This window comes from Cebidichthys violaceus, unplaced genomic scaffold, assembly GCF_023349555.1.
Source record: "Cebidichthys violaceus isolate CVI_PGR_0920_01 unplaced genomic scaffold, fCebVio1.0.p SCAF_99, whole genome shotgun sequence".
Classification (NCBI taxonomy): Eukaryota; Metazoa; Chordata; class Actinopteri; order Perciformes; family Stichaeidae; genus Cebidichthys; species Cebidichthys violaceus.
The window spans coordinates 306,368-329,878 of record NW_027176985.1 but is presented as its reverse complement, the minus strand read 5'-3'; the positions used below and the strand labels follow the sequence as shown (position 1 = coordinate 329,878).

At 40.4% G+C, this 23,511-nt stretch overlaps 2 protein-coding genes across 2 annotated transcripts; one reads left to right on the top strand and one right to left on the bottom strand.

The window, feature by feature from the left end:
• The first annotated feature begins 815 nt into the window (after positions 1 to 815).
• Positions 816 to 15,992, top strand: shc3 (SHC (Src homology 2 domain containing) transforming protein 3). The gene is made up of 12 exons (XM_068704725.1): positions 816 to 3,428; positions 6,671 to 6,741; positions 8,743 to 8,806; positions 10,291 to 10,410; positions 11,294 to 11,347; positions 11,476 to 11,527; positions 11,613 to 11,742; positions 11,910 to 12,063; positions 12,227 to 12,320; positions 12,433 to 12,624; positions 13,387 to 13,715; positions 13,835 to 15,992. The coding sequence occupies exons 1-12, from the start codon at positions 2,796 to 2,798 to the stop codon at positions 13,961 to 13,963; spliced, it is 2,022 nt and encodes a 673-aa protein (XP_068560826.1). The 5' UTR covers positions 816 to 2,795; the 3' UTR covers positions 13,964 to 15,992.
• A 1,314-nt stretch (positions 15,993 to 17,306) lies between these two features.
• On the bottom strand, positions 17,307 to 20,389 carry LOC137868148 (sphingosine 1-phosphate receptor 3). Its single transcript, XM_068704709.1, has 2 exons — positions 20,192 to 20,389; positions 17,307 to 19,741 (listed from the first exon to the last, which is right to left on the bottom strand). Exon 2 carries the CDS (start codon positions 19,662 to 19,664, stop codon positions 18,534 to 18,536), a length of 1,131 nt encoding a protein of 376 aa, XP_068560810.1. The 5' UTR covers positions 19,665 to 19,741; positions 20,192 to 20,389; the 3' UTR covers positions 17,307 to 18,533.
• Positions 20,390 to 23,511: the final 3,122 nt, after the last annotated feature.

The window sequence follows — 23,511 nt, the reverse complement described above, 5'->3', positions numbered from 1 at the left end:
AGCAAATAAAAAAATGGATAGATGGATGGATCAAATTATTACACTTTTATATTGACATCCCTGAGCTTCCATACAGTAGGCATACTGACTTAGCTTGCACTGATGATCATACACACGTTTTGGTTTACAATGTTACATATATTAAAGTTAATAGGACGAATAACCGCAAAACACCAGCTTAGAACTGCAAGATGGTGATTTTTATAGTCCATTCTGACATAAAAGGATAATACAATTGCAGAGGACTTTAATTATAGATGATTGAAAATATCAACAAGAATGTATAAAACATTACATACAGGATGTAATTCTAATAATTAAATAAAAAAGGATGCTAATTATATATTTTCAAAAGATAAACGTTGCCCCAATATATGTTTACCAGATTTCTCAATCCAAAATACATTTGTTGTTCTAGTACATTTGTACTATCTGCCTACATATTAACAATACATTGATAATTAAATGTGTAGGTGGTAACTGTTCACATGAATGTGAAAAAAAAGCTGTTAATGGTGACAATCAAAATCACGGGGGTGGCATTTTTCCTTCTAATTTCTTTTTCTGGATATTTTTCTCTTTCCTTATTTTCTTAACAAAACATTGGCTTATCAAATCATGCTAACAACTCATATCTGATGATGTACGTAACATTTTTAAAGGGCAGTCAAGAGAAAACAAAATGTACACCTGCGTCTGGAATGGTCTCTTCCACTATTCTGCAAGCCTCCCCTGAATGAGTCATCCAGCCAGCTCCTCATTGGATAAGACCATGCCATCCCAAGGGATTGCCTTGCAGAGGCAGAAAGGCCTTGCTTCCATTCACAGAAACATTGGTATGCCAGCCTGCTATTTCATTCACATAAAAGACTAAATATTGCATGCTTTTTGTCCTCTGCTCTTTTCCTCCTTTGTCTTTTTGCCTCCTCTTTTGGTTTGCGAGGGCCTGCCTTTTCTTCCCTGCTTCTGTGTTTGCCTTTTTTTTTTCTGAGGAGAGAAGGCAGACGTGCTGTTTTTTTTTTTTCTTTTTTCTTTTTTCTATATTTGCCAGGCAGGAAAGAGAGATGTTGGGAGGGACTGCAGTGCGAAATCTGCAGCAGAGTGAGAGCGGAAGCTGCTTATGAATGAGTGTCAGTCTTTCGGCTTTGCTAGATGCTCCTGAGGACATTTTACATGAATGGTGTCTGGCTGTGTGCTTTCCGCTACCGGGGAGACAAAGATGCTTCATTGCTGCTGGTTTTAAGGAGACTCATGGGCCTTTTTTTCTGCTATCCTTTTGGTTGTTTCATTGATTCATCTGCCTGAGAAACATTTCGTTCGCACTGTGGTTTTTTTCAGTTGTGTCATTCATGTAATTCAACCTGGACCAATTGCTGGGTATTTTAGACAAGCTGTGAGATTGAATCTGCTTCCTTGTTGTGAAATGTTTTGATTCCTTTGTTGCAGAATACTGAATTAATGCTTCACATTAGACAAAACAAATTTAATGCAAAAAATGCTTTATTCATTTTTGCATTAATGCCTGATTATTCATATTTTGGGCAGAAACAACACGTATTTTAGGAAGTCATGGGTTTTTGAAAGTACATAACTGAGGAGTGATGTCTGCCCTTATTCTGCAGCTATTATAAATTAACATGGACATTATATTAATGATGTTGCGTATTTCCGGTCATGCTAAAATGTTACTGTATTGTTGCTTTCAGTGACTTACTGTATAGACATTTCTTTTACAGTCATTTAGCAAAAATGAAATCTTTAGGAAACATTTAAATAGAGATTTTATTCTTGAAACAAAGACATCTGTATTTTTTGTTTTGGCAGGATTGTGGCTGTCAATTAAATGGATGCTAGTTTTCATTACGAATTTCATTACTAATTTAATTTCTGTGATACGTTTATTGTGTGTATCATCCTTTTTATTTAAACTTTTGTCAATTCATCAATTTAATTGCGTATAACATGAATTCAAGCTTACATTTCTCGATAATTATGTTACTAAGTTAATGAATCAAGCTTCCTCTCATTCTCAATTTCCGTTTCTCAGAAAGACAAATGAGAAGGAAAGAATTAAAGAGAATAAATATCAGACTGGGGAATTTAAAAATTGATTGGTTCTAGTGTGCTGTAAGTGGGAGGTTTTTTTTTTTATCCCTCCGACAGGAAGTGATTTGCAGTGTTCAGCAAGCCTTTTGTTGAGAAGGTTTTCTCAGATCAGTGAGTCATGCTTTAGCTCTGAGCCGGCAGGCAGCAGTCAGTAGAGAGTATTTGCTCTTCCCTCGCAGTATCCGTGATCATCGACAACATAGACCTTTCTCTGTTCTTACTTTTTGGATTTTTGAGGCTAGAAATCATCAGCAGCAGCAGCATCATCACCGCTGGAAACCAAACAAGCTGCACCACAACACTGGCAGCCTTTTAGAGACCTTTTTCCTCTCCATCCTCTTCCTCCTCTCCTTCAATGCTGTGTTTCCATGGATTGTGTCTGTATATTTCTATCTGACGGATTGGATTGCAGCTCTGGATTTTACTGAGAGTAGATTGGACTTTGGCGACAGCAGCAGCAGCAGCAGCAGCAGCAGCTCAACACAACCACCACTGTAACCTCAATAGAGAAAATTACAGTCAGGTGGCCTGTGATTGCTAAAAGGCGTTTGCTGCCTGTACCGCTGCTGCTATGTTACAGGAGAGGGTAATCAGCACGGCTCAGCCACGTCTGCCAGCACACTTGTGAAAGAGGCAGGCTGTGCGTGTCGGTTGGTGGAGAGAGGGGAGTGAGCAAGAGAGAGAAGGGTATGCTTCACCGTACCAAATACAACCGCTTCAGGAATGAGTCAGTAACATCCGTCGATGAGCTTCTCCACGGCCTGTCCATGAACCCCAAGGTCTCGGCCACCCCCCAGTCTGCAGCCGAGACATCTTACACACCCCCGACTGAGGTCCAGCCCTCCTCCACCACCACTGCTTCCAGCACCCCCACCAGCCACGGCTCTGACCACCTGGAAGATGGAGGCACCACCCTCTGTACCCTCATCAACAAGGTGTCCGGCCTGAAATTCAGCAACTCAGGCAGCCTGCTGGGCATCAAGGGCCTGCCCTCGGCTGTCAAGGACCTGGCTGTGTCTAAGCTGCAGGGGGGTGGGGGATCGGGCTCAGGCAGCTCCAGTGGCCCGAGCCCCAGTGCGGCGACGGCAGCAGCCTCTGGTGTGGGCGGCTCTCTGTGCAGCTCGGCCTCCCATTCGACCCCCTGCTCGCAGCTGGAGCCATCAGCCGTCAGCATGAGCAAGAAGAGCCGGCTGGACGAGCTCCCGCCCGGCGGAGAGGACTGGAATCCAGGTGGAGGTGGTGGACTGGTGATCAAACCCTCCAGAGGATGGCTACACTCGAGCGAGAAGATCTCTGGTCCAGGAGTGACATACATTGTGAAGGTTGGTAGTCTCATTTCCATTTTTTGTCCTCTCCTTCTTTCCCATTCTCTCTTTTCTTTCAATGACTCAAGCTCAGCCACATGCAAGGGAGGGTGGGGTGGGGGGGTAATAGTTTTAGGAGAGATAATGTTTTATTGGCACATAACAACGTGCCCTTGAGTGGGTGTATGTAGGTTGGCTACACCAGAAGGTGCAGCAGCAGCAACCAGAAAATAGACATTGAATAATTCAGTAAATACAGAGGATTACATTGTGCTAAAGTAGAGGAAAAAAACAAAACGGCAATCATCAGTGTCATTTTGAGTATGCTGGAAACATTTCAAATCATACAGTCTGTCTTATGTATGTGGACGCACAGCATTATGCTTTTGTAACCATGGTGATGTGTTATTCTGTACATTGTGCGTCTCTATGAGCTCTATGGCTGTTTTAGCTCGCAGACAGTGAAATGGTGGAAATGGAAGAAAAAAAAACACAGCGCATGTTGGTCTCGTTGCAGCCGTGTTTTAATGTTAATGTTGTTCAGCCATCATACATAATTTAAAGCAGCACAAGTTTGCGCACACAAGTAAGAGAGCTGTGAATGTCATCGTGCCGGCAATGAGTCACTAGCATGAGGAGTGATGATGCTGAGCCCTGGCTCTTCAAGGTGTAAAGTGAATGAAGAAGTGGAACAAACCATTTTCTTAGCAGTTAAGTGTGCATCTTTGTGTTTATGCAGCACATAAAACAAAAAGTGTAATGTGGTTTTGTGGGGGCTGAATGAGCATACATGGAGAGGACTGCTAGGTGACATGTTATATTCCAAATCAAGTTACACAGCATGATTGCCATCATATGACACGTACAACTTGCCCGAACAAAGCCTACAGTATCTGTGACCAGCGTGACATTCCATTAACTGCATTAAGGACGGCGGCGCTTATTTGTCCAGTCAATGCCGCTGAAAGCATCCACACTGAGAAGGGAAATGGGTCCGGTCGGTGCTCCCCCCCCCCCCCCCCCCCCCACACACACACACACACACACACACACACACACACACACACACACACACACACACCCTCTGCTTTTCCTGTGGTTTGAGGTCCTGTGTGTATTGAGTTCAATGTGGTGTTATGCTCACAGCACTTTTAATTAGCGTCATGTGGTCACTCCCCGCGCATCATGCACCATTACTCTAAAGGGACATTGATTGACAGTGACACTTTTTTTGCTTTCGCTTTTTGCCCATGGTTACTATGTCTATATGCAAAAAAAGCTAAAAAAAACAAACAAACAATAAAGCCCATCTTTTTTTGTGCATGAGTTAGTATATTGTAATTATTTACTTCTCGTGTTTGTTCTTATTATGTGCATATTTTTCATATTTATTCAACATTGCATTAACCTTAAGCTTAGTGGTATTTATGGATAAGTGCTTTGTCCTTTTGACCTGACATCTCCTGTCTAGACTGCACAGAACTGGACTGTATAATACAACGTTTCTAATTCAACAACTGTACACTTTATGGACCGACCACACGTTTTGTTAGATCTTTTCACCTGAGTGCAGCTAAATGATATGAGAGACACTTTTTTATATTTGGAAATAAACTAAATGTTTAAATTCATAAGCATAACAACAAAACTCCAGTAGGCAACAACTCTATCCAGCATGATATATGACTATGTTTCAGGTTGTTTGTTATAAAGTGTGTATGTGTCTGCAGTTTTGCCGGTACATGTTAAAGGACCTGAAAGGATATAGAGTTTGTATTGTTACTTGGGATCGGCTGGCTTCCCATTGATGTTCATAATAAATTTGAGGTTCACTGTTACTTTGTGAATCAGGTACTTGTTTGCTGTACAGCATGAGAGAAAAACATCTTCATGTTGTGCTCAGAATAGGTCTCTACCAATTTTAGAATCGTTAGATGTATTTTTGGCCCTGCTGAATAGTGCACTTCAAACTCTGTGTTCTGAAAATAGAAAACATTACACGTTTGCAAACGTCATGTTGACCAAATGGTATTTGTTTGCTGGTGCTTGCAAAACGCTCACTGGAGAGAAGGGGCCTCATAATCTGAAAGTTATGATTCTAATAACTTTGTTCTTTCTGAAAAGGAGTGGAAATAGAAACGTTGGGGTGTCTGGATGTCTGTTTTGTTTACAGCCAGGTTATGAATGTGATTCTGATAACGATGGGAACTCATCAGCATCAAATGATCTGTCAATGTGCAATATTAATGGTTTTATGGGATGGGAGGACGGTCACCGCATGTGGCATAGTAACACACTGATGCAGCTTCCAAATATCTTTTATTTTTTTTCCAACTTTGCATGAACTTTGTGTCAGTCTTTGCCTTTGGGCTGCTCCTGCTGGAGGTTTGTTTTTAAACTAGAAAGTAGAAAACCATGATACACGTCTGCTGATGAAATACAGTCTTAAGTCAATTTGCGAAGGTTGGATGAAAGGATCATAACTGAAGTTGCCAAATTAATATCCACTCGCATCCCTTTATGCAACCATTCATAAGATCAGTGTAACGTTTATGACTTGAATTTGTTCTCGGTGTGTTTTGTGCAGACTGTATATTAAGAAGTGACCCACTGAAAGACAAACCTGTAATGTCAATGTAGTTGGCCCTTTTGTACAGGAAACATTTTAAGTTGCTTGTTTTTTTCACCACAGTGTTTGTCATTGGATGGTTGGATTTTTGGTATTCCAAAAAAACAGGAGTAGCAAGTTAAAGTTACCTTGTGGAGTTTTATTTTAATCAAACAAATCCAAATGCATTGTGTGTGACTGTTAGTGCTAACGATCTCATTCCTTCCTCATGCAACATCTGCACAAGTGATTTTGTTTAAAAAATATTTTGAATCCAGCATTCTTTACATCCATGTTTGCTTGCTAGCAGCCTTCTTCTTCGCTGCCTTTTCTCGGCACAAGTATCTTTTATGCCTCTCTGCCAACAACAGGCAACAGGAAGGTGTACATTTGGGATCAGGGACTCTCTCGGAAAAACACTGCTCCATAGTGCTCCTAGTGGTCAAAAACCACCATACTGGATTGGTTGAGTCACATTTTTCCTTTCTGGAATTAGCGCCTGGTTTCTAGATATTAAGTCTACGTTGTAGTGACTGCAGGCATTTGGATTTAGTGACTTTAGATTGGTAACGTATACAAATAAGGCTTTTTTTTTTTCTGTGCGAGATTATGTGCTTGCTATGAATGTAACTTTTGACATTTTTCTTTCCAGTATCTGGGCTGTATAGAAGTCCTTCGGTCGATGAGATCCCTGGATTTCACCACAAGATCACAAATTACCAGGTAGGGCCACACTTGGAGTTCTGACTTTTCATGATTCACTTGTTTTTTTATTTAAAACAAATCCAAGCCATTAAATTCTGATTATTGTTATTGTTTATACCCAAACATAACACACATAAGTCTGGTGCGTATATGTTCACAATATAGACTTAGTATAACTTTGAATCTAAAATGATTTATTAGAGATTTAATTAGAATTTTAAAGTGGCAGTTTTTTTTTAAGATTTACTTAAGAACTTTTTTTTTATGCCAGGTCTAAAATATTAGATTATTGAACAAAAAAAACAAATCTTAAAACCCTAAATATACTAGTATAAACTATACTATACTACTAAATATAAGATATTATTTTAGTTGAAATCTGTTTTGAACTTGTGGACTATACTCCAAACTTACCTTATAAGAATAGGACATTATAGGTTTGCCATGTTGTGAATGAACTTCATAAATACTGTTTTTAGTATTAAAAACTATTTACCATTAAAACGCTTTATTTTTCAAGGAAATCACTGCTCTCTGTCGTGCCTTCGCAAATATAAACTTATAATTACAAGCAGAACATTAGTTGTCAGTATTAATAATGTTCAATAATATGCAATAATAATAATAAAAAAACATTTAAAAAACGGACAGGATTTTGATATTTAATGTATTTGCAGTACATTTAGATTGCCCGTTATCACCATTTGTTTGCACAGAATTTTCTGTGACTCCATGTGTATCTTTGAAATCATTGCCCAATGTGCAGCCAGGCAAAGGCCAACAGTGAATCGGTTTGTGTCATGTCCACTTTTATGCTTGACTTCCTGAAGTCAGTCCAGACTAACGTTAGCTTGCAAAGCCACACAGCAGCAGCCTCTCTCTCTCACTGTGTCCATGTGTGTTTCCGTTTGCCTCAAATAAAGAAAGAGATGGACAAACGGAGAGAAAATGTTATGTCTCATGATATTGCTATTATTAGATTCCGCTATTCTGAAAGAACCTACCGCTGTGTGAGCTTTATCCACGTAGCAAGGATACAGAAATGAACGTTTCTGTTTCGGTCATGAAACCGAATTCACTTCTTCTCAGGGGGGTATTCGATTTTTCTGCATCAAAGCAGCTCTATCTTTAGCCACCATTTAATCCATATATTGTTGTCTTTTACATAAAAACGATGGCACAGATAAAACGGTTCACTTCACATCTGAAAGACAGTTTTAGATTTCACTCTGTAATGTGTAGCTGTATACCAGATACAGTTGCATGGTTTCGAGAGGTGCTGTGCATTGGTAATATTCCCTATAGCACCATAAAACACTCTACACTGGATATTGAATCTTGACTCGGGTCTCTTGTGGCCAAGGTGATTTCATTTTATGTGCAACAACCTGTAGAGTTCAGGCTCCCTGTAAATACAGTTCTTTTTCTTTTAGGTAAATGTATTAATCTATTGTTTTTTGGGTTTCCTTTTTGTCCATTTTTACATTTATCAATGGACAACTCCATCTTCTCATGTTAATAGACAAGTCGAGTAACTCACAAACCAGCCATAATAGCCATAATAATAAGTGACATTATTAGAATAAAAAATACAAAGAATTGAATTATTTGATTATCACACAACAATAAGAAACCACTAAAGGAAAACCACACCATCTCATGTACCCTTGAATAGAATCTGCTTCTAAATCTGCTGAAATCAGTTGTACTTTGTGATGATTGCTAATTAGTTAACTTTGGCATGCTCAACATGGTGTAACTGCTAGACATCAGTATGTAGCATCGTCACTGTTAGCATGATGACATTTGGCTGTGCTTATGTACAGCCTCGTAGAGCCACTAGCATGGCTGTACGCGTTTCCTTCCAAGATAACAAAACAAAAATGTTCTTGGCAAAGTACATAATCATGAGTAGTAACTGTATTTAATAATAATAATAAAAAAAGACACAATAACAGTGATTCTGGGGCTGTCTATGGTCACCATCTTGGCTTCACCCTCCTCTCGTCCTCCCTCTAGGGAAGCCATCAGCCTGGTGTGTGAGGCTCTTCCAGGGACCAAAGGAGCTCTGCGGAAGAGAAAGGTACATGGATTGACAGGGAGGGAGGGTGATGGAGTGAGCGAGCACGGGAGAAGCGATGCCCACACCGAGAGAGCTGAGAAAATGAATGTTAGTGAAAGGTACAGTAGAGAGAAAAAGAGGAAACAGCATTAGATATTCATTTACCCTTCCACGATCTATATATAGCATCGCCTCTGTAAGTTTCTCTCAACCTTCCTTCATGTAAAAAGAGAGGGAAAACGGAGACAGATGGAGAGAGGAAGAAATGAGAGAGAGAGAGAGATTGTGCTGAGAGAGAGAGAGAGAGAGAGAGAGAGAGAGAGAGAGAGAGAGAGAGAGAGAGAGATCAAGAGGTATGGGACTGCATGTGCGTGGGCGTAGCTCCAGCCCACGATGCATTGCACACCGCGCACAGTGCTTAGTGACTCATGTAGTGCACAATATCTGTGATCAGGAGGCTGAGCCTAGTGTGTGTGTATGTGCTTGTGTGCGTTTGTGTGCGAGCGCCTGTCTTCCGTGTGTGTGTGTGTGTGTGTGTGTGTGTGTGTGTGTGTGTGTGTGTGTGTGTGTGTGTGTGTGTGTGTGTGTGTCCACAGTGTGTGAGGAGACTGTCTTAATGTGGGGTGTGAAATGAAGCATTACTCTGCTCTCTAGAGCTTGTTCAAATGTCAGGGAATAACGAAATCCGAACTGACTAGTTTCTCTCTCAGAATAGATGTAAGATATAAGATAATGTTATGTTGGCTGTGTGACAAATGCACTATGGTGACATCAGCTTCATACTGAGCATTTTTAATGGGGGATGGCTAATTTGATCTGGCCTCTTTGGCTCGTCTCTTCATCAAAATCACCACTCACAACAGTATTAAGTACCCAAAACTATTATTAGATGAAATTTGCATGGCCCAAACTGTAATCGATAAAAATATTAAACTGTAATGTGGCAAGTATAATACTTCTTAAAAAAATAGTTTGCCATTTTCAAGTTACAGCTAGCAGCAGGTTTGCTTAGCTTAGCATAAAGTGGCTCAGTCCAAAGGTAACAAAATCCACTTACCATAAAGCTGAACAATTAGCATGTTACATCTCATTTATTTAATTTGTACAAAAAAAGCAAAACAGGATTCACAGGAGGTTATAATGTGCCGGACTATTTTGTGGTTGGAGTGGAGACCCCAGAATAATAAATAGTTTGAAGATACAACTTGACTTGATTACTGAGCTTCAGAGGTGCTGGTAGTTGGCTATTGTTACATTTGCACAGCGCTAGCTGTTTCTCCCAGTTTCCAGTCTTTTTGCTGAACTAAGCAGGTCTGCCTGCTAACCAGCTGCTGGCTGTAGCTTCATATTCACACAGTGATATTGATCTTAACTCTCAGCAAGAATACAAAGAATACATTTTTTTAATTATTCCATTTTTGATATACTGTTTAATTGGTAAGGAAGTGACTTTGTTGCGCTAATTTGTTTTGTTTGTGTCTTTCTGTGTCCTCTGTTACGCTCAGCCACCGTCAAAAGCTCTGTCCAGTATCTTGGGGAAGAGCAACCTGCAGTTTGCTGGCATGTCCATCAACCTAAATATCTCCACCAGTAGCCTCAACCTGATGACCCCCGACTGCAAACAGGTCAGTGTGCAACCTTTGTCAGCATTTATAGGAGTCTATGAGCCACGTACATGTGATGAAAAAAGATACTATGCAATATTAAGGAAAATGGTACTGACGCACGATTGTATTAGGGGGTCTGCACTAACCTGCAACCACATATATTGTGTGTGTGTGTGTGTGTGTGTGTGTGTGTGTGTGTGTGTGTGTGTGTAAGAGGACATTTGTTTCTAAATTTAGATCGATGAGATGGCGAACGTATTTTTAGCTGTTGCTAGAGTGACAATATGTTTTTTTTTAAATATAATTAAGGATGTTTGTTCAAGGAGGTTTATGTAATAGAAGAACGGTTAGAGAAGGAAGACAAGCACAAGCACAAGACCTCTCCAGATGTTGCTAGAATAACCACAGGAGTTTGGCAACCTGACTTTCCCCGTCATTTTATTTTATTTTATTACTTCTAGGAGTAATGAAATAGTTTCCTATGTGGTGGGGTGGTCAGTGGTCACAGTGTGCTTTGCTGTCTACCCCTGTGTCTTTCTTGATACTGCCAGCAGATGGTGCCAAATTAGAAAATAATACATATAATTAATAACTCTACACATAGTACATCAAACATGACAGAATAACATGTCTCATATCTTGAGTATCAGTTCCTCTGTTCCTTAACACAGAGTTGTACTGACCTTCTCATCTAACTCTTGATTGCTTCCAATATGGCTGCCTCACGGTGCCTTAGATACCAGGCAGTTATCGCTCATTTAATTAGTGGGGAAAGGCAAAGAAATTAACCATATTCTGACATACATATTAAACTATGTGTGTATAATGCATGCATGTGCATTTGTGTGTATGAAGAGGCATTTGTAAAACCATTTGTGCTGCATAAATGTGTTCTTGACAGATCATAGCCAACCATCACATGCAGTCCATCTCCTTTGCATCAGGTGGAGACCCTGTAAGTATCTCAATGGCCTGTGTCACATTAACTTTGTCTTGTGATAACTAAAAATGACTTCATAACAAACAGATTTGATAACCAGAAACCAGAAGATAAAAGTTGTGGTATTTTTGTTTTGTTTTTAGGACACAACAGATTACGTTGCCTATGTAGCCAAGGACCCCGTTAACAGAAGAGGTAGGCGTTCACTCCTTTGATACTCTGTATAGAGCGTCTCACACGCAACATGCTCATTAAAATGTGTTGCTCCCGCCCTCGTCAGCATGTCACATCCTGGAGTGCTCTGACGGACTGGCCCAGGATGTCATTAGCACCATTGGCCAGGCCTTTGACCTTCGCTTCCAGCAGTACCTGCAGTGTCCGTCAGGCAAACTGTCCTCCACACATGACAGGTGAGATGAGACAGCTCACATGACACACTCACAAATGTACAGATTCACTAACAACACACACACACACACACACACACACACACACACACACACACACACACACACACACACACACACACACACATTTGCAGCTTTGAGTTTCATGATCAAACCATGTTTCTCCCCAGGGTATTAAACATGGAGGAGTTACCATGGACAGAGGAAGAGGAGGAGTCAGCAGAACATCCTTACTATAACAACATCCCTGGCAAGATGCCACCCCCCGGAGGCTTCATAGACACCCGGCTGACGAATCAGAATGCGGCGCCGGATGGGAGCCAGGTACAACTCGGTTTATGTGGATTAATCTCAGGAACTTGAGCAGAGTAACTTCAGTTGTCATGTGGATGTATCTCAATCTCAATAACAATAAATGTTGAGATGTTTTTTAAAACATCAATATCATGGTCTCCTAACTGATACCCGTGTGTCTGTGTGTCATCAGATGGGCCCATGTTCAGTAGATCAGACGTATTACCAAGGACGGCACTGTGGAGAAAACTGGGGAGATGAAAGAAAGTCTATATTCATACAACAGGGTAAGAAAATCCAAGCTTTCCCACTACTTCAATACATGAGATACATGTTTTTTGCAACTTTGCAGAATGTCATCAACTCAACGCTGTGGCTCGGATTGTTTCTCTACTGTAGGATCATTTGATATAAGCAGTCTGCCCGAGAGTAAAGGTCAGGCACAAAAAACAGGGGAGATGCCCGCGTATGTGAACACTCAGCAGATTGACGCCCAGGTGCTCGCAGCTCTCCAGGCGGAGGCGGAACATGTGACAAAGGGTATGGCAGCTGCGGCCAAAGAGAGCCCACAGAAGGACCTGTTTGACATGAGTAAGTCCTGCTTTCTGTTGGTCATGTGATTTGAATAGCGGATTCGTTAAGATCTGTGCCGTGCTTTCAGAATACCGTTGTAATGACTTTTTCTAACCAGAGTTCTTAATGATAGAAGATTCTCGGCCTATTGTTTCTCAGTGACGTCGGAGTGGCATTAATAACACCATATCAGTATGGAGACAATAGGAGGAGTGTTGATGTGCACAGCTATATTCTTTCCTCCTTTCAATTTACACCTTGGCTTTGCTATTATTATATATGAAAGACCCGATTCATAAAGTTAGGTGTAACTATGTATGAACAATTCATGACAAATTACATGCGAGCAGTGAACTATTCAAAACCGTTCTTGTATGAAGTTTGAGTGCAGGTGTTATCATCCACCTACTGTAGTTCTTTGATCGTCACACAGTCACATTTTACTTTGTTCCTCCACTAACAAACGCCAGCACTTTTATAACAGAAAGTCATAATTTATTCATATTGGATACAGATTATTGCACGATGCAATGTGGAAAAATTCACAATTCACAACAGCAATAATCCAGTGAGAAATGAAGACACTGTTCTTAAGTTTAAGCACTGTTGAGCTTGTGTTTCAGACACATGTTTATGTTCTCAACTATTATAGTAGCTGAATATCATGCATTAGCATAGTTTACAAGTCTAGACAGCTGAATGATGTCAAGGTAAAACTTTCGCAACAGATGTTCTTCCTCTGTTAATTCATCATTCTGGCACTGCCCTCGCCTCTACCAGAGCCCTTTGAGGATGCCATTCAGTCCCAGTCCCATCCGCCGTCCCAGGGGCCAGCCCAGTCCCAGGTGGTCTCCGGACTCCACAAGGCAGCATCCGTGGACAACTCGAGCCCTCTTCTCGTGCGCTCGGTGGCCTTCCGGGCACAGGAGGAGCTGGAGGGCCAGATGTGGTACCATGGCAAAATGAGCCGCCGGGATGCTGAAAAACTGCTGAAAGAAGACGGGGACTTCCTGGTTCGTAAGAGCACGACCAACCCAGGGTCCTACGTACTGACGGGCATGCACAATGGACTCGCCAAACACCTGCTGCTGGTGGACCCTGAGGGCACGGTAAGACGGGGTTTCAGGGAGATACTGTAGAAGGAAGGAAAGAAAAACTCAACTTTGCTTAAATGAAACTCCTCATTAGGCCATAACTGACATTTAACATCTCTGTCTCTTTTTCAAAGGTACGGACAAAAGATCATATATTTGACAGCATTAGCCATCTTATTGGCCATCACCGTGACAACAATCTGCCGATTGTGTCAGCTGGGAGTGAACTGTGTCTCCTACAGCCTGTTGGAAGGAAACAATGATGCCTGCAATGCCTGGTGGGGAATGGGAAGCTCTGAACAGTCTCTCCTATCATTCTGAAACTTGAAGTGGAAACATGAAGAGGAGATGCTTGAAGGCTCTATGCGCTGACAGTGTTGTTGGGGAAGTTGGCCCGTGGTTATTTACTGGAGGCACTGGAAGACGCAAGATTTGTTAAAGATGAAAAAACAAATATTTATAGAACTGTTATTATTTTGTTGTGATGACTGAAATGCTATATTTTTGAGAAGACATAGGTGCATTTGGACATAATATCTTGATTTGGTGTTTTAAAAAGATAAAAAAAAGACAATTGTTCTTGTAGTTTAGATGAAGTGCAAATCAAACCTCAAAGAGGTGTTAACAAGAGTATTTTAGAATAAAAATCTGAAATTTTAGTTTTGTCTGTCAAGCACAACCACATTTCTACAGAAGCCGTTGGCTAAGAGGTCGAGGAAACAAAAACAAATGCTGTTTATAATGAATTACTTTAGGAGAAATGTCCTTTAATCTCACCAATAGCGTGACGGCTCACTCAAATAGTCACTATATGAAATCTGCTTTTATTGGGGAATCTGAATGTGTTTTGCTTTGCAGTAGTCACAAAGTGTTGGGGTACAAACAGACATCCTTCATAGTGCTGTCAATGGCTTTAAAGAAACTTTTTTTATGAAGTATTTTCTTGTGTCACTGCAGTCGCATGACTTAAAATCAACTGTTCTTGTGGACATTGTTCGTAGACCTTGATACCCTTTATTTGGAAGAGGTGCTTGTGTATGCTGACACTGTAAAAAATATTTATGCTTTTAAACCAGTGATTATTTCTGAATTGGTTTTCTCTGGATTCTTTGAAGTGTGTAGTAAATTATTAGTTTTGGGGCTTGAGTCATGCAAATGGATATTCTCACATTCTTAATTAGCATTTTCTGCTTCTTCTTTTTTTAAGTGAACTTTTAAAAGTTATTATTTGAATGACCACAAATGAATAGCACAATCAGAAAGTCGGATCATCTGTGTCAGTTGTACGAAGATGAATTATCAATGTGTTGAGATGTAATTAACACTTTTTACTTAAGAGGCTGAATTAGACAAACACAGTGTGCACTCGATATACAGAATTTAATGTTTAATATTGGATCACCTTCACTTATTGATGTTAAACAAACTGATTTTTTTTTTCTCAGTGTGCTGATGTCTTATGGCAAGACTACTGTATTGCCACTAGATGTCGTCACAGAAATACTTGTTTACTCCTGCCCATCTCACTCACTTCAATCACCTTGTGTTTTTACTTATTAGTAGCAAAAGATGCTGGCTTTGTATTACTTTAAGTATAGTACACAGGGATATACATGATTGCCTAACAGGTCAGAGTTCATTTGCATTTTGCAGTCCACTGTACACAATCATTCCTCAGAACGGTTTACTGTAATTAGTGTTCTACATTTTCTTTGTAGAGTGGAAATCAAACATTTGAAATGGCTAATAGAAATAGTACACAGACTTTTAAAATGCTCTCATCCTTACTGTTGTCAGTTCTCTGATGGATACCAAATGAATGGGGCATTGTATTTGATATGCACTGGACCACTTCAATTGAACCAAAATCAGCATGTGTTCAATGAGTTTGACAAGACAGATGCAATGTAATATAACGTGCCTGTATTTTGCTGCAAGAGGGAGTGTACAGTACATGCATCTCACAACAACACATGTTTTAGCAAAGAGCCGTTTTTGGGATTGTTCTGAAAACATCCACCACCAGCTTCATTTTGGTTTAAGCCGATAAGACTCTCCTTGATTCCTTGTGTCCTTCTGAGCAGAGCGCACTAGAGGAAGAACATGTTGGCATTCTTCAGAGAAAGGTGTGAAGAAAAGGGCACAAAGAATCATTGATTTCACTTTTGTTGACCGTAATCCACCATTAACTTCTAGTCTAATTCTTTGTGACATAATTTCATCAAATCTAATATCTTGGGAGAAGAAATGATGTGCTAAATACAAAAATAAAAACAGCACTAATATCAAGAATTCTTTTGAGATTAGTATTTATTTCTGAAGGGCAAATTTGTAGAATCACCTGGGCAAAATGTGCAAAGTTTTGAATAAAGGATTATATATATATATATATGTATATATATATATATATATATATATACATATATATATATATATACATATATATACTAAAAATATATACATGTGTATATATATATATATATATATATATATATATATATATAAGCAGGAACAACTCCATACTTGAATCTCTCTGATAACGTGATGATTTGCTGTGTGGCATAAAGAAATTATACAACCAAACATGCTGGGACACAAAAAGAACATGGCTTCTTTCTAGATTTCTGTTGATGAAAATGTGCCTTTTATTTGTACAAATGGTATTTTTCTTTCTCTTTTCTCTCTCTTTAAAGTGCAATAGCTGATCTTCAATGGGGCATGCCTGTTCACTAGAGGTTGTGTTTTGCCCTGCTGCGTGTTGCTGCTTGAGACTACCGTTTTCTCTCTATCTGTCTCTTTCTCTCCCTCCCTCCCTCCCTCCCTCTCTATTATATATTATAAATGTATCATTTCCAGATTCTAAATATAAATCTTTGTCGGAGGGAATCACAAAGAAACTCACTATTTTGGAACAGGTATAGTAAAAAAAAAAAAAAAAAGGAAATAAAAACAAAGTCCAAATGATGTTTACAGATTTAATCTTTTGGTTGTATGGGTTTATCATTATTCTGTATGACTGTTGGCAATAAAACCGTGAATGTGTAGAATCTCTGTTGTTGCATCTGCTGTAATAATCAACATATTTCAGTTTCTGGAAGATGCAGCATTTAACCATAGTGTCATCACAGTTTCTTCTAAAATGTCAAAGGATTGGTTCATCCAAGTTATTAAAAAATGTTTTATCACCGACTTATCAAGATGTTTTGCCATACAGATAGTTTGTAAGAATGGACTGTTTTTAGCATTGAAAGAATAGAAAACAAGATATAACCTGTACCGGATAATCCACAGAACACATTTCTTTACTACAAAAGAAAACGGTAGTTCCTGTGAAAACTGTCCACAGTAAGGTCTTTGGATTATTAACGTGGATGCTTTGTCTGGAAAAAGATGTTGGTGTTGAATATCTTTCAGTTATTTTACAAAGCTGTGGGCAACACAAACAAAAATCCGTTCACGTCCATTATAGTGCGGGGGCTGCAGACATCCCAGAGACGGATACCTCTAAACCTGGACACACACAGAACTACCTGCTTCACCAGACACCACTGCAAAATATGTGAGAAAATAACACACATTTGTTCATAATTTCAACCATAACCTCAAGTTATTTTTTCAAAGGAATGACATAACAAGGACAGAACTGCGCTACGGGAAACATGAGGTTTATTGTGTCAAAGCTAATATTTTTGTATCACATAGATAGCTGCATGTACAGTAGTGAACTACTTCCATTTCACATGCTGCATTCACACACATGCCTCTTCCTTCAGTTTACCTTCCTTCAGTTTAACACAGACGCTCACAACAACTTCACTTTGGTGCTAAAATGATGAGTGAAGAGATTCTGTACTTATCATGCAGCCCGTTATGAAAATATCTAGTCAGCATTAAGGATATTAACTACCATTGTTAACCAGCAGATGGAGCCCCGGTATCACTTTAAAGCTACTGACGTTGAATAAACAGCACCCATTCATCATTTGTAGCGATAACAGATGTTCTTTCTTTATGAACAAGATGCTGCTGATGCAATGAAAAGAGAAGCACGTTTGACTCTCCAGCATTTTATCTCCTTTACATCACATATACAATCTATAATGCAGTTATTTCTGAGTAAATACAAAATGACAGAATAGACTGCATAGAATAATAAATAACTTCCATTGTTTGTCATTACAGTAAATTTTTGTCTACATTCTTTATTACATTATTTCGCAGAACTATAATTGCACTTTAATTCATGGCAGGTGATTTTTCTATTTATTTGTTGTCTTAGATTGCCACATCTGTAACCACAGAGGTAAGTGTTCAAGGTTAAGAGCACCATTCATTCGCAAGTCGTCATTGTCCTGTGAAAACCACATACCTCCAAAAATGCCCACTATGCATGACATAAGAAAAAACGTGTTCAGATTTGTGACGATGCATTTCTTTCATATATTACAACACTGTAGACGGTTTAGCTTCTCAACCAATAAAGAGTTTCTCCTTCACTTAACTGTAAAATTGACCAAATTTGGAGGTACGTGCTTCTCACTGGACGGTGATGAAATATGACCTGTACTTCACAAAGAGGTGACATTGATTGTGCTGTCGAACATATTGGCCTAATGCATTGATCCGTCCAATGCTAAAAAGTGAACATTGTAATACGCTTCCAAACTTTGGATGATGCAGATATATCACTAACAAGCACAAAGGAGAAACCACTGCCCTGCAGTCTAAGACATCCTTCATTCTCAAATCGATCACAACTCAAATTCCTTTTTGTCCCCAGTTAACTCAAGGACCACCCTCAGCTTCCCACTGTTCATGTCATGCTCCCTTCCTTCAGTCTTTCCTGTCACTCTCAATGACGGCATGAGCCGCCCCTCCTGTCACCACCGACACCTCCGTCTCCCGCCCCTTCTCCGGCTCCGCCCGCCTGAAGCTCTGCTGGTTCTGGTTGGGGTTGTTCTGGCTGCTCCACGACTTGCTCCTGCTGCGGCTGGGCTCCAGAGACTGCCGGTTCCCGCTGCCGGTCGCGGAGGCCTTCTCCCTGTAGCAAACGCCGCACACCAGGCCCAGGAAGGCCCGTCTCATCTCGCGGCTGGCCAGGGTGTAAATGATCGGGTTCATGGCGGAGTTGAGCACGGCCAGGCCGATGAACCAGTCAGCCTTGTAGAGGATGGGGCAACGCTGCTCACAAGCCACGTCCACCAGGAGCAGGATGAAGATGGGAGTCCAGCAGGCGATGAAGACCCCGACTACGATGATGACGGTGCGCAGCAGAGACATCGCATGCTCAGAGTTTCTGTTCTTGCTCACTTTTTGGCTGCTGGACTTAACCAGGATGTAGATGCGGGCATAGAGGACCGATATGGCCAAGAGCAAAACCATAAAAACCGTGATACAAAAAGCCACATATTTTTTGGTGTAGAGAGGGAGAACCGTGGAGCAATCGGGGAGGTTGTCCAGGCAGTTCCAGCCGAGAATAGGCAAAGCCCCAAGAGATATGGCGATCAGCCAGCAGGTCCCTATCAGCAGAAACACCCTGTAGTTCTTATTGGCATCATAAGGCCTCATTTTGATCATAGTCAGGTGTCGCTCTATGGCAATAGCCAGGAGGCTGAAAATAGAGGCGCCGAGTGCTACAAACATGCTTCCCTCTCTGGCGAACCAGAGAGCGGGGGAGAGCTGCAGGGTCGTCTCTCCTGACAGGAGCAGGTTGACCAGGTAAGCGACTCCAGCCAGCATGTCGCACAGCGCCAGGTTGCCAATGAAGAAGTACATGCGGTTGTGGAACCTGTGGTTTCTCCATATGGCCACCAGCACGGTGAGGTTCTCCAGGACGATGAAGCTGCATATGACGAGGAACACGATGGTTTTGGTGTCCAGGACGCCAGGGCTTGTGCCGACGGTCGGCCGGTGGTCCAGCTTCCCCGTGTAGTTGTAGTGGAGGTATATCTGAGGGTTGATCATCTTCAAAGCACCGGCTGCTGACACTGGATGTCAGAAGTGAGCAAGGAGTCCAGTGTCAGCAGATCCACCGTGTTCAGCTGCGGTGGGAGATGTGGAGGAACGTGGGCGTTATTACAGAAAGCAGCCACGTTTATAGTGCAATATATTATATTCAACAATACAGAAATGTATGGTTTTATCTGATAGATTTTAACAAAATAATCTAGTTTTCTTCATTCTCATGGAAAGAATGGGAGCAAATGCCTGCAGGAAACTTTTTCAAACATGCAGTCTAAACCTTAAAATACACCATGATGCTCTTTGTTTATTTACATAGGAATCTTGAACCATTGCCCAAACTACCAGGGACTCATTTAAAAATACAAAGTATCTCAGCTTTTCAGACATTAATTTAGCTTCATTTTTTGTTTGTATCACAGTCATACACTGCAGACATCATGGATTTCACTTTAAACCGCTCAGCTAATTAGGTTTTTTTTTTTTGTGCCGATCTAGTCTTCCCAGCTGACCGCCTTGACTCTACTTACCGTGAGATGCTCGCAGTCAGGGTTTAGTTGAAAGTGAAACGCACACTGAAAGACATACATTTCATCGCTGAGTTGTCGATTCTCCGCGCGACCCCAGATTTAATGTTGAACTTTAATTCCTTCTGCCTCGGCTCAGCGGCAGCTCCTCATCTTTCACTGATCTCTAAACTCCGGAGCCGCTGTCGACGGTTGGCTGGAAGTCACTCCCCTCCTTCTCCCTCCTTCGACCCGGGCAGGCAGCGCAGGGGCGGGTGTAGGGTCACTTCGTGAAGCAGTCAGGAGCTATATCTTATACACAGTCTATAGTGGAAACTCAAGATGTTTTTAACATATGTTGCACTAATATTGCCCCAGACATGTAGAACAAAAGTATATATATATACGTTTCAGAGTCCTTTTTATATATTCATTTAATTCGAGTTTTGCTGAAATATCAATTAAATAAACATGAAGTGTTTTTTTGTTGCTTTGCTGAAAAGGCTTTTGTTTTGAGTTTGAGTGAATGAGAAGATTTAAATTACCTGCTTGAGTGTTTGATTCATTTTAAATAATTAGCTAACTGTCTTAATTGTATTCAAGATAGCAAGGATAGTTTGCTATCTAAAATGCTATCCCACTAGCTCTCTGACTAGATATAGAGAAAGATGGAGAATACACAGATGTAGTAGATTAATTGATCAACACCTTTTATTAATGAACAGATGAGGTAGGTAAGAAACCAAACATAACACAAATCCACAAATAAGTCATATAAATAAATGAATAAATAAACTAGAACAACTACTGGACTAGAATCAAATACAAACAGAGGATAAAGACTTAATTTAAAGCCCATACTCTCTAATGACTAAGTGCACAGTAATATAATATGTTCAGCAATGCAACAAAAGCCTCGTCCCCGTAGATTTACTTACACGCCATAAATTCAGCTTACTTTCACCTAGCCTAGTCAGTAGAAATTCATTTTCTTTTTTTTACTGTTGTGTTTATTTCTGGACACACAAAAAGTGAAAGAGCGAGGATACAATAAACTGTACGAGTTTCGGTTAAGATGACTGCAGCCCATCCTTTGTTCTGGTCCTTCTGTTGTGACCTCATATCCAGGAAGGATGGGCAGGGCTTGCTGCAAGGAGAGGGACTCAGAGAGTCTGAGAGGCAGCAAGGCAGATGATGACTCTCTCAAATAAATGTGACGGGGTGGAATCTACACTGCAGAGATTTTTAAGACTAAAAGCTAAACATAAGAATGCCCAAAATGTGACTACAACAATAACCTTTATTTTCAAACTTGAGCAGTCATGAGCACTGTGCCCTGTATTTGTGCACTATGACTCAAGCTCTAAGAATCTTACTGCTTCACTTTAAACAGTGCCACACATTTAGCTGCTTGCACTTTTCCCAAAACCAAGCACATATTGTACTGCGTCGCAGACCAAATCATTAAATAGCAGATCTCTTCCCGTGTCTGTGGTTATTAACCCAGAGGAATGTTTTGTGTGGTAGAATAAACAGCTGTGGTCTGGCATTGGTCCATTAGCATTGTTACAGTCACAATTCTCAGTCATTTCCTGCAAGTTGCACTGTGCCAGCAGCAATGGGAAAATCTCAGGAAAAAAAGCCAAATAGCTACTCTGGACCCGCAGCAAATCTGGGACCAATCACAGAGTGGGTCGACGTAAAGGCAGCTGGATTAACAGACCGGCAACATGGTTGGAAAAACCTTGGGTTTTTTTCGGCAAAACTACAGGGATGTGGGGCTCGCATCTGCATTTACATAAACTTTGAGCCAAAATATGAAACCATCAGCAAGTACAAACCCATAATATGTGGTTAGAGTGAGTCTATGTCTATGTGTATTCATAGACTACTGAAGAGGAGCATGGGTGGAGGGTTTTCACTTTTGCAGGACCACCCTCACTACTTTGTAAGCAACCACTTCTTTGGTTTAAGTGACGCTGAATTTTCCTGTCATCTTTGTCAGCAGGACAGTAATTAAAGCTGCCTGTAGCTGCCATTATCCAGCATTGGGAGCTGTACTTCAGTGCTGTAAATCAGCAATGCACCGTATGTGTGATTTCCTGCTATTATAATGCTATATTATTTAAGTATAAACCTACAAGCTGCAACCCCTCATTTGAAAGTACGGTACAATAAAACTGTTTAGCCAGCTGGTAAAACCATTCCTCAGGGAAAGTTTCCACTGCTCAACTACAGCATGCCCTGGACCGTATTAATGTTTCTGTGTGACATTGTCAGTGGTTGGAAGAAGTATTCACATGCTCTATTAAATAAAAGTAGCAGTCAAACAGAACTTTTATTAGCAAAATGTACTTAAAGAACTAATTATGCAGCAGAATGTCCCCTGTCAGTAGAATATTATTATATATTACAATATCTTATTGTTGGTATTCATATATTAACATATAATCAGCAGTTTAACGTTGCAGCTGGTCAAAGTGCAGCTATAACTACTATTACTTTATACAGTTGTATATTTCAATGCATCATATTTTATAGAACCATCACGTGTTTTGTTTGCCATCAAAGTAACCAATATTTACAGTAAAAAGTACAACATGTGTCTGAAATGTATTCAGAAGTAGTATAAAATGAAAATACTTAATTAAAGCATAAGTACCTGGGTGAATGTACTCAGTTACTTTGCATCATTGTTTGCTGTTGACTAAAATAAAATACAACAGAATATGAATATGAGCTATTTGACACACATATATATATATATATATATACATTGTTTTTACTTAAAGAGCTTTGTACATGATGTGCTTGCTGTTATATAGATATAAAGCATTTAACTAACTGCCCTGAACTCAGGAGATGAGCATATCAGAATATTCATTATTAATCATAATGCAATATAAAAGCAGTGCTTACAAAAAGTATTCTAGCAACATTCATAATTGATTATAGTGCAGTTTATAACACTGGTGGCATAATAGCCTCTCATCCAAAGCAGAGAACTTATGGTTAAATGAGAATTCCCGGATAGAATGAAGATAAGGATCCTAGTCTAAGCACATTACAACATTTTGGCCGGCATCACTGTAACCACTACTTTGCCAGCGCTTGCCTTGTTCGAGCTCTCAACCCTTCAAAGTAGTGCAAGAGCTGGGGTCAAAGCCGTGGGCAGTGGGCACATCCATGTGCAATTACATGAAAACCCTGTCTTTAATTTCACCCTCGCCATTTTGAGGCAAAACACACCCCGAGAGTCTGGGCTACAAATCTGAGGCGGACAGTCCCCTCCTGCCCTGTGGCTTTGTGGCGGCAGTATTTCTAGGCACGGCGGTCTCTTGCAT

What these genes read in the sequence shown, in the direction of transcription:
- LOC137868148 (XM_068704709.1), bottom strand. Translation starts at nt 19,664, where the DNA reads ATGATCAACCCTCAGATATACCTCCACTACAACTACACGGGGAAGCTG.
- shc3 (XM_068704725.1), top strand. Translation starts at nt 2,796, where the DNA reads ATGCTTCACCGTACCAAATACAACCGCTTCAGGAATGAGTCAGTAACA. An exon ending in GAGCTCTGCGGAAGAGAAAG is followed by an intron (nt 8,807 to 10,290) that starts GTACATGGATTG and finishes TGTTACGCTCAG; the next exon opens with CCACCGTCAAAAGCTCTGTC. An exon ending in GTCTATATTCATACAACAGG is followed by an intron (nt 12,321 to 12,432) that starts GTAAGAAAATCC and finishes TCTCTACTGTAG; the next exon opens with GATCATTTGATATAAGCAGT.